The sequence below is a fragment of the Heptranchias perlo genome, chromosome 1, assembly GCF_035084215.1.
Source record: "Heptranchias perlo isolate sHepPer1 chromosome 1, sHepPer1.hap1, whole genome shotgun sequence".
In the NCBI taxonomy this organism is placed as follows: domain Eukaryota; kingdom Metazoa; phylum Chordata; class Chondrichthyes; order Hexanchiformes; family Hexanchidae; genus Heptranchias; species Heptranchias perlo.
The window spans coordinates 115,780,272-115,794,401 of NC_090325.1; the positions used below are offsets into that span (position 1 = coordinate 115,780,272).

At 40.4% G+C, this 14,130-nt stretch overlaps 1 protein-coding gene across 1 annotated transcript in view; it reads right to left on the reverse strand.

Moving 5' to 3' along the window:
* The window catches only part of LOC137325382 (AF4/FMR2 family member 1-like), a 141,862-nt gene that overhangs the window by 79,091 nt on the left and 48,641 nt on the right, over positions 1 to 14,130 (reverse strand). Inside the window, exons 2-3 of the mRNA XM_067990421.1 lie at positions 8,122 to 8,242; positions 5,907 to 6,824 (exon numbers count right to left, since the gene is read on the reverse strand). Coding sequence (XP_067846522.1) covers positions 5,907 to 6,824; positions 8,122 to 8,242 — 1,039 coding nt within the window. The remainder of the gene's footprint in view (positions 1 to 5,906; positions 6,825 to 8,121; positions 8,243 to 14,130) is intronic.

The following is a 14,130-nucleotide window of genomic DNA, read 5'->3' on the forward strand; positions in this document are numbered from 1 at the left end:
CCGCCGCGAACCCGCCGCCCTGGTAATATCGGGCCCAATATATATCTGGGCATGGTGGGAACATTTTAAATTGATTTTGCCCATTCTTCATGTATTGGCAGGCTATTTGATCATGCAAAGACATCGCAGCTGAGCCCAATCTGGCCATTACCCAATGTCCACACACACATACACTTTCCAGTAGGGTTAGTGGAAAGCAAATCAGGAGAGGGAACCTGGCTGATCTTTCCCTCCCAACTGGTGACAACTGTAGCATCCTTACAGCAATCCCAGCTGACATAACTAACTCATCAAAGAACAGGAATTGAAACTGGGACTTTTTGGGTTGTACGACTTAACATCAGCTGAGCTGTGCAGTCTTCCCGTGATTTCTATTTTTTGTTTTTAAACCATCTTTGCCTACATTACAACAGTGACTACAATTCAAAGGTTCTTCATTGGCTGTGAAATGCTTTGGGACGTCCTGAGGTCATGAAAGGAGCTATATAAATGCAGTTCATTCGTTGTTCCTTACTAGAGATGAGTAATAAATGCCAGCCTTGTCAGCGACGCCCAAGAATAAATTTTGTGGAATAGGCTCGAGGGGCTGAATGGCCCACTCCTGTTCCTATTTATTCATAGGAGCATTCCATAAGATATTTAACAATGTATTTCAGGATAGTGTGTTAGAAGGACTAGTGTGCCGGATCATATTGTCCTTTATGTTATTCAGTCTACTGCTATAAAAGGGCAAATCCAGCTTTACCCTCCTAAAAGTACAAAAGTTCAGGGGTTGAGGTGAATAAACATATTGTGAAGTTACAAGAGCGATTATATAGAAATATGTTAACCAATTGTTTTAGTATCCAACAAAAAAAAATGAAAAAAAGATAGTGGCTTCTACTACATAATTCACAAAGTCAATCTTCAGAGAGTTAAGAAGGGCTGCACCGCTTTTGCGAGTATATAGAGATTAAATGATAAACAGACACTGCTTTCAACGAGCTGGACCAGATCAAAAACAACCATCAAATAACTAGGTAGTTATTTGTTATCAGTTATCAAGTAACAAAGGAGGAGACTTCATGCCATTATAGGAAACTTGGGGGGTGGGGGCGGGCGGAGAAAGAGGGAGGAAAAAGAGAATGCCCAGAATTCAGCATTCTTTCTCCCCTTCCACCAATCCCCTCCCTACATGTGAGCACCTAGATCCTATCAATATCCTCAATCGCAAGATGATTTCCTGCTTCAAAGTGATTGTCGATTAAGAAAATAATTAAGACATAAAAGTTCTTTTGAGAAGGGACGTTCAAGTTATTTTCCCCATTTTTAAATATAAAAAATTAAAATGCACAGAAGAGTGAAAAAACTGAAGATTTTTAAATTTAAGAGGAGGTCCTTTGTTAACATTTTTACTTTAGGGTCTAGCCATGCATTATTCCATTTGCCAGACCTTCCTGCAACTAGTACTTCCAAACCTCCAGTAACCAATTTTCCTAATTTCACCAGCAATCCCACTGTACTGTGCACATTTAAAATGGACTGTACTTCAGACATTAAAATTTGATTCCTTCATTCACAATGAAAAAATGACAAACTAGAAATGGACTAATTAGTCCTAAAACCTGTTCATCAATCTAAACTTTACAAGATCACATTTACAAGACTTTTACTATTTGCAGTCTAAGTTTGTACACTTAACACATACTGCGCACTTGTCCTAATTGACAAAGGAAACAGTCCAGCTCTCTCGTTCAGTGAACTTGCAGTCTTTTAATCTGTAGTATATCTCATTTTATGCCATCAATAACAGTAATATTGTTGGATTAAAGTGCCATCCTGATTTCCCAAGGTTTCTGTGAAGCATTATGTAAAAATAAGGTAAAAAAGGAAATCCTGCAGATAGAACATTATCTCCATCTGGCACATGTTCAAAAGGAGGAGATGTGGCAGACATTTTATGGTCTTTGGAAAGCATCCCAAGTGAGAATGCTGTACAATTCTCCTCGTTTACACACACACTTCATTTTGTCCAGATGCACCAGCGTAAGCTGCAATCATTTTTTATTTAATTTTTCTGGTGAATTTTTAATGCTCAGCAGTCCAGTATCTGGGAAACAGAAGACCTTTCCAATCTGGTCACCCAGTATCTGCATCAAACACTCCCCATCCAAGGGCAGCATGGGTCTCAATGAAGGCAGAGCTCCCTCTACTCTGTCCAAACAATGTGTCTTAATACCAACATTAGGTGTGATATTTATATCGTGCCAGCTTGGCTCGGTTATAACACTCACCTTGGAGTCAGAAGGATTTGGGTTCAAGCCCCATTCCAGGATTTGAGCACTCAATCTGGACTGACGTTTCAGTGTGGTACTTTGACAGAGGTGCCATCTTTCTGGATGAAATATTAAACCAAGGCCCTGCCTGCTTCTTCTGGTGGATGTAAAAGATCCCATGGCACTACTTGGAAGAACAGGAGAATTCTCCTGGTGTCCTGGCCAACAATTTATCCCTTAACCAATACAACTAAAAAAGATTAGTTGGTCACTAATCTAATTTATTGTTTGTGGGACTTTGTTTCTCAGATATTGGCTGCTGCTTCAGTCTATAAAACAATAGAACTACACTTCCAAAGTACTTCATTAGCTGTGAAGTGTTTTTGGGATGTCCTGAGGACCTGAAATGTGCTATTTAACTGAAAGTTCTTTCTTTTTCTTATATAAAAACAATCGTATCTTTCAAACAAGGATAAAAAGTTATGTGTTTACTTTAAAAAGGGGGTCACTTGCCTGTGTTCTTGGAAACCTAGCCACTGGACTAATTAAATTAGGCAAGTGTGAATGGCAGCCCTGGATTTTGTCGATGTTAATGAGATGCACATTTATAAGTTGGTGCCATGCATTCAAGTCGGAGAATTGTTTCTCTGAATTACATCATTGAGTAATGTCAGACACAAATGAGTTTTCACAAGGGGTGTCAGCGGGAGAGTATTTTGGTGGTAGTGATCATAATTCAGTTAGATTTAGCGTGGTTATGGAAAAGGACAAAGATAGGAGAGGAGTAAAAGTTCTCAATTGGGGAAAGGCCAATTTTACTAAGTTGAGATGTGATTTAGCAAAAGTGGACTGGAAACAGCTACTTGAAGGTAAATCAGTGTCAGAACAGTGGGAGGCATTCAAGGAGGACATAGTGAGTGTTCAGAGCAAATATGTTCCCACAAAGAAAAAGGGTGGGATTCCCAAATCTAGAGCCCCCTGGATGTCAAGGAGCATACAGAGTAGGATAAGGCAAAAAAAGGAAGCTTATGTCAGATACAGAGAGCTCAATTCTGCAGAGAGTCTAGAGAAGTTTGGAAAGTGCAGGGCTGAAATTAAAAAGGAAATTAGGAAAGCAAAGAGAGGGCCTGAAAAAACATTGGCAAGTAAAATCAAGGAAAACCCAAAGATGTTTTAGAAATACATAAAGAGCAAGAGGATAACTAAGGAAAGAGTAGGGCCTATTAGAGACCAAAAGGTATGGTTCTTAATGAATACTTTGCATCTGTCTCCACAAGAGAGGGACGACGCAGACACTGTAGTTAAGGAGGAGTGTGAAATATTGGATGGGATAAACATAGTGAGAGAGGAAATATTAAAGGGGTTTAGCATTTGAATGTAGATAAATCGCCAGGCTCGGATGAAATGTATCCCAGGCTGTTAAGAGAAGCAAGGGAGGAAATAGTGGAGGCTCTGACCATCATTTTCCAATCCTCTCTGGCTACAGGCGTGGTGCCGAAGGACTGGAGGATTGCTAACGTTGTACCGTTGTTTAAAACATGAGAATGAGATAGACCAAGTAATTACAGGCCAGTCAGCCTAACCTCGGTGGTGGACAAATTATTGGAAAAAATTCTGAGGGACAGTATAAATCATTATTTAGAAAGGCACAGATTAATCAAGGACAGTCAGCATGGATTTGTTAAGGGAAGGTCGTGTCTGACTAACATGATTGAATTTTTTGAGGAGGTAACAAGGAGGGTAGCATGGATTTTAGCAAGGCTTTTGACAAGATCCCACACAGCCACTGGTCAGAAAAGTAAAAGCCCATGGGATCCAAGGGAAAGTGGCAAGTTAGATCCAAAATTGGCTAAGTGGCAGGAAGCAAAGGGTAATGGTCGACGGGTGTTTTGTGACTGGAAGGCTGTTTCCAGTGGGGTTCCGCAGAGCTCAGTACTAGGTCCATTGCTTTTGTGGTATATATCAATGATTTGGACATAAATGTAAGGGGCATGATTAAGAAGTTTGCAGATGATACAAAAATTGGCCATGTGGTTGATCGTGAGGAAGAAAGCTGTATACTGCAGGAGGATATCAATGGACTGGTCAGGTGGCAAATGGAATTCAATCCAGAGAAGTAAGAGGTAATGCATTTGGGGAGGGCAAACAAGGCAAGGGAATACACAATAAATGGGAGGATACTGAGAAGTGTAGAGGAACAGAGGGACCTTGGAGTGCATGCCCACAGATCCCTAAAGGTAGCAGGACAGGTAGATAAGGTAGTTAAGAAGGCATACGGGATACTTTCCTATATTCCGTGCATCGGCTAATAAAAGAGCAGGGAGGTTATGCTAGAACTGTATAAAACACTAGTTGGGCCACAGCTTGAGTACTGCATACAGTTCTGGTCACCACATTACAGGAAAGGCGTGATTGCACTAGAGAGAGTAGAGAGGAGATTTAAGAGGATGTTGCCAGGACTGGAGAATTTTAGCTATGAGGAAAGACTGGGTAGGCTGGGGTTGTTTTCTTTAGAATAGAGGAGTCTGAGGGGAGATTTAATTGAGGTGTATAAAATTAAGAGGGGCCTAGATAGAGTGGATAGGAAGGACCTACTTCCTTTAACAGAGAAGTCAATAACCAGGGGGCATAGATTTAAAGTAATTGGTAGAAGGATTAGAGGGGAGTTGAGGAGAAATTCTTTCACGCAGAGGGTGGTGGGGTCTGGAACTCACTGCCTGAAAGGGTGGTAGAGGCAGGAACCCTCATCGCATTTAAAAAGTACTTGGATATGCACTTGAAGTGCCGTAACCTACAAGGCCATGGACCAAGAGCTGGAAAGTGGGCTTAGGCTGGATAGCTCTTTTTCGGCCGGCACAGAAACGATGAGCTGAATGGCCTCCTTCAGTGCGGTAAATTTCTATGATTCTATGATAATTTCAAGTCAATCATATCTGGCATGCAAGATACCAGCTAGGTAATATGTTCTTAATTACCTAAATCTGCTTTTATATTGCAGCCCGTGTCAGAGAGCTAACTGCACTATTCTCCAACATTTAAGTTTCTAATACGGTTCCCACAGCTTATAGTGGGCATGTGGCATCAACACAATTTGCCCACTATACATGGTGGCCCTTGTAACCAAGAAAGCCTGTGGAAATTGATAGGGCACATTCTTAAAAGTTCTGACAAAAGGTCATCGACCTGAAACATTAACTTGGTTTCTCTCTTCACAGATGCCGCCTGACCTGCTGAGTATTTCCAGCATTTTCTGTTTTTATTTATTAAAAGTCTTGCTGGATTCTGAAGAATGATATTCAGACTATGGAGTTGAGTTCCTCGACTGCTTTACCTTAGGGATCTGGCTCTTCTATTACCAAGGAGACGATGACTGGACTGTTAACATTCACTGTGGAAGACTAGTTTCTTTTTAAAATGGGGTCTTCAAGGTGGATGGCCGTAGCAGATTCAGCAAGTTTTACTTCAAGTTTACCTGTTATGCAATAGCAGCTTTAAATCCACCATATAAATTCTAAGTCCAGTTTACGCCACTGGAACTTGGCATGAATCTTAGAGTGAAACACCTGAAACTTACTTAATCAGTAGCTATTGCCACCGTTGAGATCATTGCAGAAGAACCACATATTAGAACTGAAATATCTGTACACTCACCTCGACTGGCTGAGAAGGAATTTTAAGTTTGGACAGCTTCGCCCTGGCACTTGCTTTCATCTCAGCTATATTTCCGTCTGACTCCTCACTGTAATCCACTGAAGGAGGCTTTAGTTCTGGGGATTTACTGGGGGCTTGGTCTTGCCCATCCATAGGTCTCACATATGCTGTAGGTTTTTGCTGCATCATATTTGGTTTTGATGGTAAAGATGGTGGAAAAGTTTGAGATGCATGTTGGCTGGGGACAGGAACATTCAGACCAGAAGGCAAGCTCTCAGGATCACCGGAGTGTACATCCAGTTCATGAGGAGATTTTGTTGGAGGACAGTCTTTGCTGTGATTATTGCTACTTTGTAATTTGGAATTGATAAACCCGCTGGAATGTAAGGGGGATAATGGTGGTATAGGAGACAAGAGTTGTATTGGTGAGGACAATGGTAACAGTGGTTGAAAGTGTCGCAAATGGGCTAACTGGACTTTGGCGTTATTGTCCGCATCCACTTGCTGATCATCCCTCCCACGATGGCTACTGTAAGTTTCCCGGCCACTATAGCAGTTGTCCTTATTTTGGCTTCGGTTATGATATAAGCTGTAGCTTTTAGTGTTATGGCTGGAGCTTTGGCTGTTCTGTTCTATCAGTGCAGTGTTTTTTTGAGAAGAGCAGTCACCTGTTGATGGAGCAGAGCTGGGAGGTCCCATTAATCGTGGATTGCTGCTGTGAAAGGAAGGCTGCATTGAACTATTACTTCTTTTTGGACCAAGCAAGCACTCATTCTTTTCTTGTGACATCAAAGGGACTTCCTTTTTGGGTATACCAATGAGGTTCTGATGAGACTTGTTACTTATTAAATCCTTCACCTCATCATAGTTGCCCAGCATATTCTGAATACGGCTGGAAAGTTCATCCCCTTTATTGGTCTGCACAAAAACAGATAAAGTAATTAATGACTCCAATCCAAAGAAGAATCTCTTGCGAAGGTTCACAGATATTTTTGTAGAAGCAAATAACCATGAAAAAAATGGTTTCCTCGCATGCACTAATTACTGTTTGAAAAAGGGCCAGGTATTTTTTTTAAAATGTACTTGTTAAATTTTTTTCATTAGTTTCAAAATGCATCCTACAACTTTTTTGAATGGAAAGATCAGGGCTGGCTGCAAATGACATGAACAATACATTTTACAACACTATGGTCAGTCAAGACAGTCACCAAAATTTAAAAATATTTTTCAGTTTTGTATCTCAGTGTAGTAACCGTAAAGCAAATTATATACATAGCCAAGTCCAAGTCTTTTAACATTCATCTTCCAGTTCTAATGCAAACTCATTTCTTTGGTGTGCATCAGCCCACTTTGCCAATTTTACAGCCTTTGAGACCATGTAAAGCAGCCCAAATTGCTTAGGTTGTTGTCGTCCCTTTCTACAATTTTACTCAAGGAAAAAAGGTTGTTGGAAGTTTAGTTCTACAAAGATTCCATCTAAAACTTCAGAAAAGCTTTTACCAAAATTGTACAGAAAGTCTTCTAACACACTAACAGAAGATCAGGCTAGCACAGCTCTTCTGCAGAGCTCCTATTGCTCTGGACACGTAGGCCTCGAATTTGAAGGGAGGGTGGGTACGGTGTGCGTGAGCCGCAAAGTGGGCGGCATACCCAATGAGATCAGGGAGTTCCAATCTTAACGGCCGGGCTTCATTTCCATAAATTTACTTGGTGATCCGCCCGAAACCAGCCAAATCCACTACCTGGTCAGCAGGTGGGAGCGGGAATTCGGCGACAGGAGGCCGCAGCTGGGGACCCACAGGATCGGTCCCCAGTGGTTAAATAAGTGGAGTGCTGGGGGGCGGAGGGAGGCTCTGGACACGACTGAAGTTGCGGGCAAGGGAGGTCCAAAACTTCCTTGTGGGACCTGGAGCAGCAGTCCTACTCTTCCTCGCCCACAAGGGCACCTAAAATAAATGTTTTTAAGACTTTCCTCAGCATCTTCTGGCCCAGGACCCAGCTATCATTGCACCCCTGCTCAAGCCTCCAACTAAAATTGCAGATCAGGTCCCGATGGCCTAATCGGGCCCGACCTGTATATTTGAACAGCACCCCGCCAGCTTGGGGCGGGTGTCCTGCTCGCCTGCTCACAAGAGGCACTACGAGCTGTGCTACACAAGATCTTAAAAAAAGGAAAAGTTAAAGCCAAATTAGTCTGAGCCGCTCTATACTTTACCTTGTATGGCTCACCAAAGAGAGGGGCATTTTCAAGAAAAGGTTCTTTGTCGAGATGAATTTCTTGATTTCGCCTTTCCCTTTCTTTAATTCGAAGCAAATTTCTGTCCTCATTGTACAAGCTGTTGAAGAGTAGAATAAACTAAATTTCAAATGTCTCCAAATAGATTTTATCTACTTGGCAAGCAAGTTACAAAATGCAAAATTAATTTCGAAAGACAGTAACAAAGATCAGAGAACAGCCATCTGTCGCCACGTCAACCAGTCCACAGATGGGCAACTGTCGTGCTGCTCGTCACCTTTGATAGATGACACGTGTTCAAGATGGCTATCGCTACGTTATGCGTTTTCACCATTTGAAAACACTAGTATAAGTATGTTTCCAAATATCTAGTATTTAGAGAGACCTATCCTCCATAGAAAAAAAATACCATTTCCTGGGGTCCTGGGAATTTAATTTACAATACTGCATACATGTCTCAATATATACAATATACAGAGGATAAACAGCCAATATAATACTGCAATTCAACGGAGTCATGGATATTTTGAATTTGAGCAGGGACAGTTGAGTGGCCTGTGATTATCACCAGAACCCAAATTAAATTATAGCCCTAACCTCACTACCAGCTTGCTTACTGTACATTTAATAAAATTCCACATATGCTGCACATTTTCTACTTTCACTGTTATGTATTGAATGTAATTATTCTGTAAAGACCTCATGACATGCAGTAAAAGGTTGCTATTGGCATGGGACTTAAAGGGTATGTGGCATGATAGTATTAATAGGTCCGTGTGTTGAGCTTTTTGGACACCAGTCTACCAGTGCATATCACATTTATATCTCTGCTGACTATTACATGCACTGCAAAAAAGATAAACTAGTCATTCATCTAAGTGCCATTTGTGCGGCCATGCAATGCACAAAATGGCTGCGTCATTCACCTAGAAATTGCGACTGTACTTCAAAGTAACTCATTGTATGTGAAGTGTTTTGGGACATTTGAGTGGTGTGGTAAATGTACAATATAAATGCAAGTCTTTTTATAGATTCTTCACATGCCTCATACAATGTATGAGAAAATGCTGATTTTTAAAAAAAGAACTGAAATGGAAGGAAGCCAGAGTTGAGACAGGAGTCCACTCTCTGTGTGCTGTATATAAACCAATTGTAAACAATTTTACAACACCAAGTTATAGTCCAGCAATTTTATTTTAAATTCACAAGCTTTCGGACACTGGTCAGAGTCTCTTGGTCTGATCAGCTGATTGTCTTAGGTCAATATATTCAAAGCAGCCCAGCGATAATACCAATCATTTAATACTGTGCTACAATGTGCCACAGATTGTAGAGCAAATGTTGCGCACTCAAACATACACAAATCCCAACATACTATACATACAGAACTCAGGTCAGGTCTATTATTAGAAGCACTGATTTTGCTACTGGCTGCCATTTACTTAAGTCACCCAACACTTGCTGAGAACATATATATCTTGGAATCACAGTTCTGTCAAATATGCAAGTAACCAAAGTACTAAATATCTTCAGCAGCTTTTTCCAAATATACATTCTTAAAATAAATGTACAAATATTCAATGCTGATAATCAAATCCTACAGATGTTGTCCAAATCAACATTCTTTTGATGCAGAAAAGCTACTGCTTACTCAAAACCTGCCATAGCAATATTCTATGAGGTGGCAGCAATTGAGCAATTAAAAAACTCAGGATGTCTTTTATTGCCCTCAGAACGAGATTAGTGTTTACAGTTTTACAGGTTTTGCATGGCTATTACTGTATAAGTGTAAGCGTTAAGTATAAATATAATTAAATCTGTGTGCCAGTACTTCTACCTTTGCATTGTCCAAAAAAAAGATGACTTGTGGGAAGCAAAAAGAGAGAGTCCACTGGCTGAAATACTTTTGTGTAAGGGTTTAGGTAGGGGGCGAAGGGAAGAACAGAAAGAACTTTCACGAGCCACAGAAGTTGCAAAGCAGGATTTCACCAAGCAGCTTTTCACTCCCACTGAATAAAATTTCATGGAGAAGGTAACTAACTCCAGAAGGTACTCGCCCAATGAGTTCGACATAGCTATTTATTCATCATCTAGATTCCTGAAAAAAAAAATCAGCACTTGAAAGGCTTTTCCAATTAAGTCAGCAACGGAGATCTGTTCTGCTATGCTGCACTGATCAATTACACGTATCAATGCTGGGTAACAGTGGACACTATCCTCTAGAATTTCTCCATTGCTGACACTGAAGCACGCCTCCAACAAAATAGCCAACAGTACTGGATTCTCCAGAAATTAAAAATAGGTTGACCTAGAACATCAAGGGTTAAGTACTTTCCTGTAAAGCTACCCAGCTTGTTTTAAAAGGCACAACTCAAATCTTACAGCAAAGCAGTTGTACCTAGCAAACTGAATATTTAAACTCTAGTATTATAGCTATTCAATGGATGGCAAGATACGTGCAATTTTTTTAAAAAAACAAACAGCTTCCCCTGTTCTTCCCCTTCCAGAATGACAGAAAAGCCAATAGCAAAGCAGATAGCATCAGTAATTCTGTTACTACAAAAGCAAAAACCCTTGCCATACAAGGTAAGTGGCAGCTATGGTAACATGGGATCACAGTGCCTCTAAAATTATACGAATGCATAAAATCCAACTTCTGAAGGGATGTTCTAAAACCCACTTCCCCATAGTACATTATGAGATTAGTGTGTCTAATAATTCAGTCATTAAAATTTTCTTCTGTGCTCCTTAAGGGTGGATCCTTGACAGTTGGGTGGGGGGGGGGGGGGTGCAGTGAGGGGGGAGCAAGCATCACTCTCAGACCTTTCCCAAGAGACCATTTGTGAGCTGCCGTTACTGCCAGCAGGCTATCAGACCATCAAGAGTGTAAAGCAGAACGTGATCATGCTAACACCCAACATCAGCACGCACCTTCCGCTGGGGCCACTGACTAGCAATCAGAAGTGAGAAACCTAGATAAATTCCCCCTCCCCCCTCCATTCCTTTAGACCTTGGGGGTGCAGAGGCCAACTGCAGTCCCTCAACTCACTGAGATTGACTAACAAGGAATTGTTTTGTTAAAATTGGGAAATCAAAGTGAAAGGTCATGGTCCATAGTGTAAAACACCAACAAACTATAGGAAAAGATTAGGTGTATCAAAAATTAAGTGACACCAAGCAAACGTGGAACTATTGAGTCTCCCCAAAACTGTCTTTCAAGAATTGAAAGAACTGAGAATTTTATTATACCAGTGAAGGGCATGCAGTAGATCAATGTCCAGTTATTTAGTAAATGCACGAGATGAGTTCAATCAATTGAACAGGATTTATATGGGCAAGTTTGTGCTGAATTGATTTGGACATAAATTCTGCTGTATAAAATGGGATTATAACCACTGGACAGTAATGTAGCTAAAACAGAACTAGATTACCAACAAAACAAAACCATTGGCTCTCATCAAAAAACACATTGTACTAGCTGAATGGCACTGTGATGTGCATGATAGACACATTGAGAAGTTCAGTAGCATTCCACAGGGTTGTTTGGCACTGCTCTACCTTGAGAGTACCAAGAATTAACTTATTTATCTAGATTGTATTAAAAATCTTATGTCTGCATGTGCTTCCTCTCTACCAAATCTTACACGTTGTTGTCGCTCTTTTCATTGCTTTTGTGTCAACTTTTTCCATTTATAAATTCCTATGTCCATATTTATAATGGAAACCAGCTACGCAAATTTATTACCCTGTAATTACATAACTTAACTACTGGGTTTCCACAGATTCAGAAAGCATTTTGCACAAACTATTTTCATTGCCTCGTCTTTCACTCAATAACTGAAATTTCTGATGTCCATGAGCTGAATTTCGATTATGGAGTCTGAGCATGTTCAATGTTCCCAATTCCCCAGGATGCATCAGTACCAGGCAACTGTACTGATCGAATACTTACATTTAGCTTCTAGTAGTTTCTGATCAGTTCTTTTGCAAAATTATTTGAAGAAAGCTAGAGGATAAAGATTATATTAAGTGTTTCTTTTTAAAAGAGTATGTGAGTCAAAGGAAAAATGTGTTCTGCTTGTACATCTATTGTAGTTTTTTTGTTCTATAAACATCAGAAAATGTATTAGAGAGTGTCTCTCCTCTTGCTGATGTTCAATCTTCAAAAGTTGAATTTTGAACCCAACTAATAATTATCTCAGTAGGTTTGCTTGACAGTTAGAAATGTTGTAATTTCTTACACTCGAGAGGCAGAGATTCTAATTGCTAATATGTATGAAAAGGGTTGGGGGAGGAAAGAGAGCTGGATAATAGGGGGAAGTGAGAGGAGAAAAGAAACGAAAAAACAGAAAAAGAGAAAGAAAAGGGAGAAAAAAGATGTTGGAAGAAAAGGAGAAAGAGTGGGAGGGAAAGGGAGGGATCGAGTGTGAAAGTGAAGGGGGGGTATATGATAGGAGTTGGGGGGGGCAGCATGAGTGATTAGGTGAGAATCATTACAGAATAGAAGGAGGCCATTCGGCCCATCGAGCCTGTGCCAGGTGCTGAGAGGATGGGATAAGAACTGTTCAGGGCTACATTTACCCTGTAACCCCCACCCCAAATGCAGGTGTTTACCCCTGCCATGTCATCCATCACCTCTTACTTGATGGTAGAAGAGAAAGACAGAGAGGAGGAGAAGAAGATAGCAAGAGAAGCAAAAAAAAAGTTAGAGAGGAACAGAAAAGAGGAGGGGGGGGGGGGAAAGTAAAACAACAACAAAGACAGAAGAGAGAGACCTCATTCTCCGACTTACCGTGCGCAACGTCATGGGAGATTGACTAGTATAATATAAAATAAATCTTGTGCATAGGCACACTTTATCTAGCTTTCTGTTGTCATGATTTTTGGTCAGACTTATATCAACATTTAACATTGAAACTGCTTAAGAAACATTTAAAAATGGAAATTAGGTGTGTAAACAGTTGCTGTAGGTGGTGTTGTGCAATGGGTTTCTGAAGTGTCCCTCCCAACTCCATCTGTCTATATCATATGACCAGGGGCAATGCAACCTGCAGTTTACTACTATATATAAAAAAATATAAAACCAACTGCAAAATGCCATGAAATATGCAGTCAGCCTGTGGCTTTGATGGAGGGGTGAAAAAGGAGAGTGAAGCTCTTATTTGCACACACCTCTTTTAAAAAAGGTCATTTTTCACAAAATACTGGCAATTTTACACTGGGAAAAAAATTCTGTTGCATGCAAGAAGAATTGCTACTAGTGCAGAATGCCTAGTACTGGTTGGAGTTCGATTCTATTCCCTTGTCCTCCCTCCAAACAGTTGAACAACTTGCTAATGTTCAATGTCCAGCCTGAAACTAAAAATGGCCACTTGACTGTGGTGTTGGAGGGCTGCCAGTACCTATAGAACTATAACCCAACACAAACTGTATCTGCAGGAAATAGGGTTATAGGAGGAAAAACTTTTGTAGCCAGGGTGGGGGGGGGGGGGCAGATTTTTTACTGTAACTAGTCTTATATAAACAATGTAAATGAAGCAGAGAACATTTTTAAAATCACAAGCATTAAGGAGCATTGCTCCGTTATTCAGAAATTTGCCCAGACATACCGTTGAGCTGCTTGCGTCAAAGATAAGAATTACTTTAGTGTACTGCAAAATTAAATCAATCATATTATCCCTAGTAGCTTGCTACTTTAAAAACAAAACTGATCTTTGCTTGACTTTCGTTTTGTAGCACATCAAATATAAAATTAGTTATATTTTACCAACAGACCTCAGAATATAAAACGTGTCTGTCATTGAACTCTGTGGTGTTATCAAGTATGCAAAACTGAAATAACTTTAGGTCTTTTACTAAAACTATTTCCTGCAATCATTGAAGAGCAGCTTTCTTATCAGAGACAAGTGGCCATTTTAATATTGGATCACAGTTTCTGGCAGTGCAATGTTAGATCACACAGGCAATGTACGTTTCATCTTCCAACCC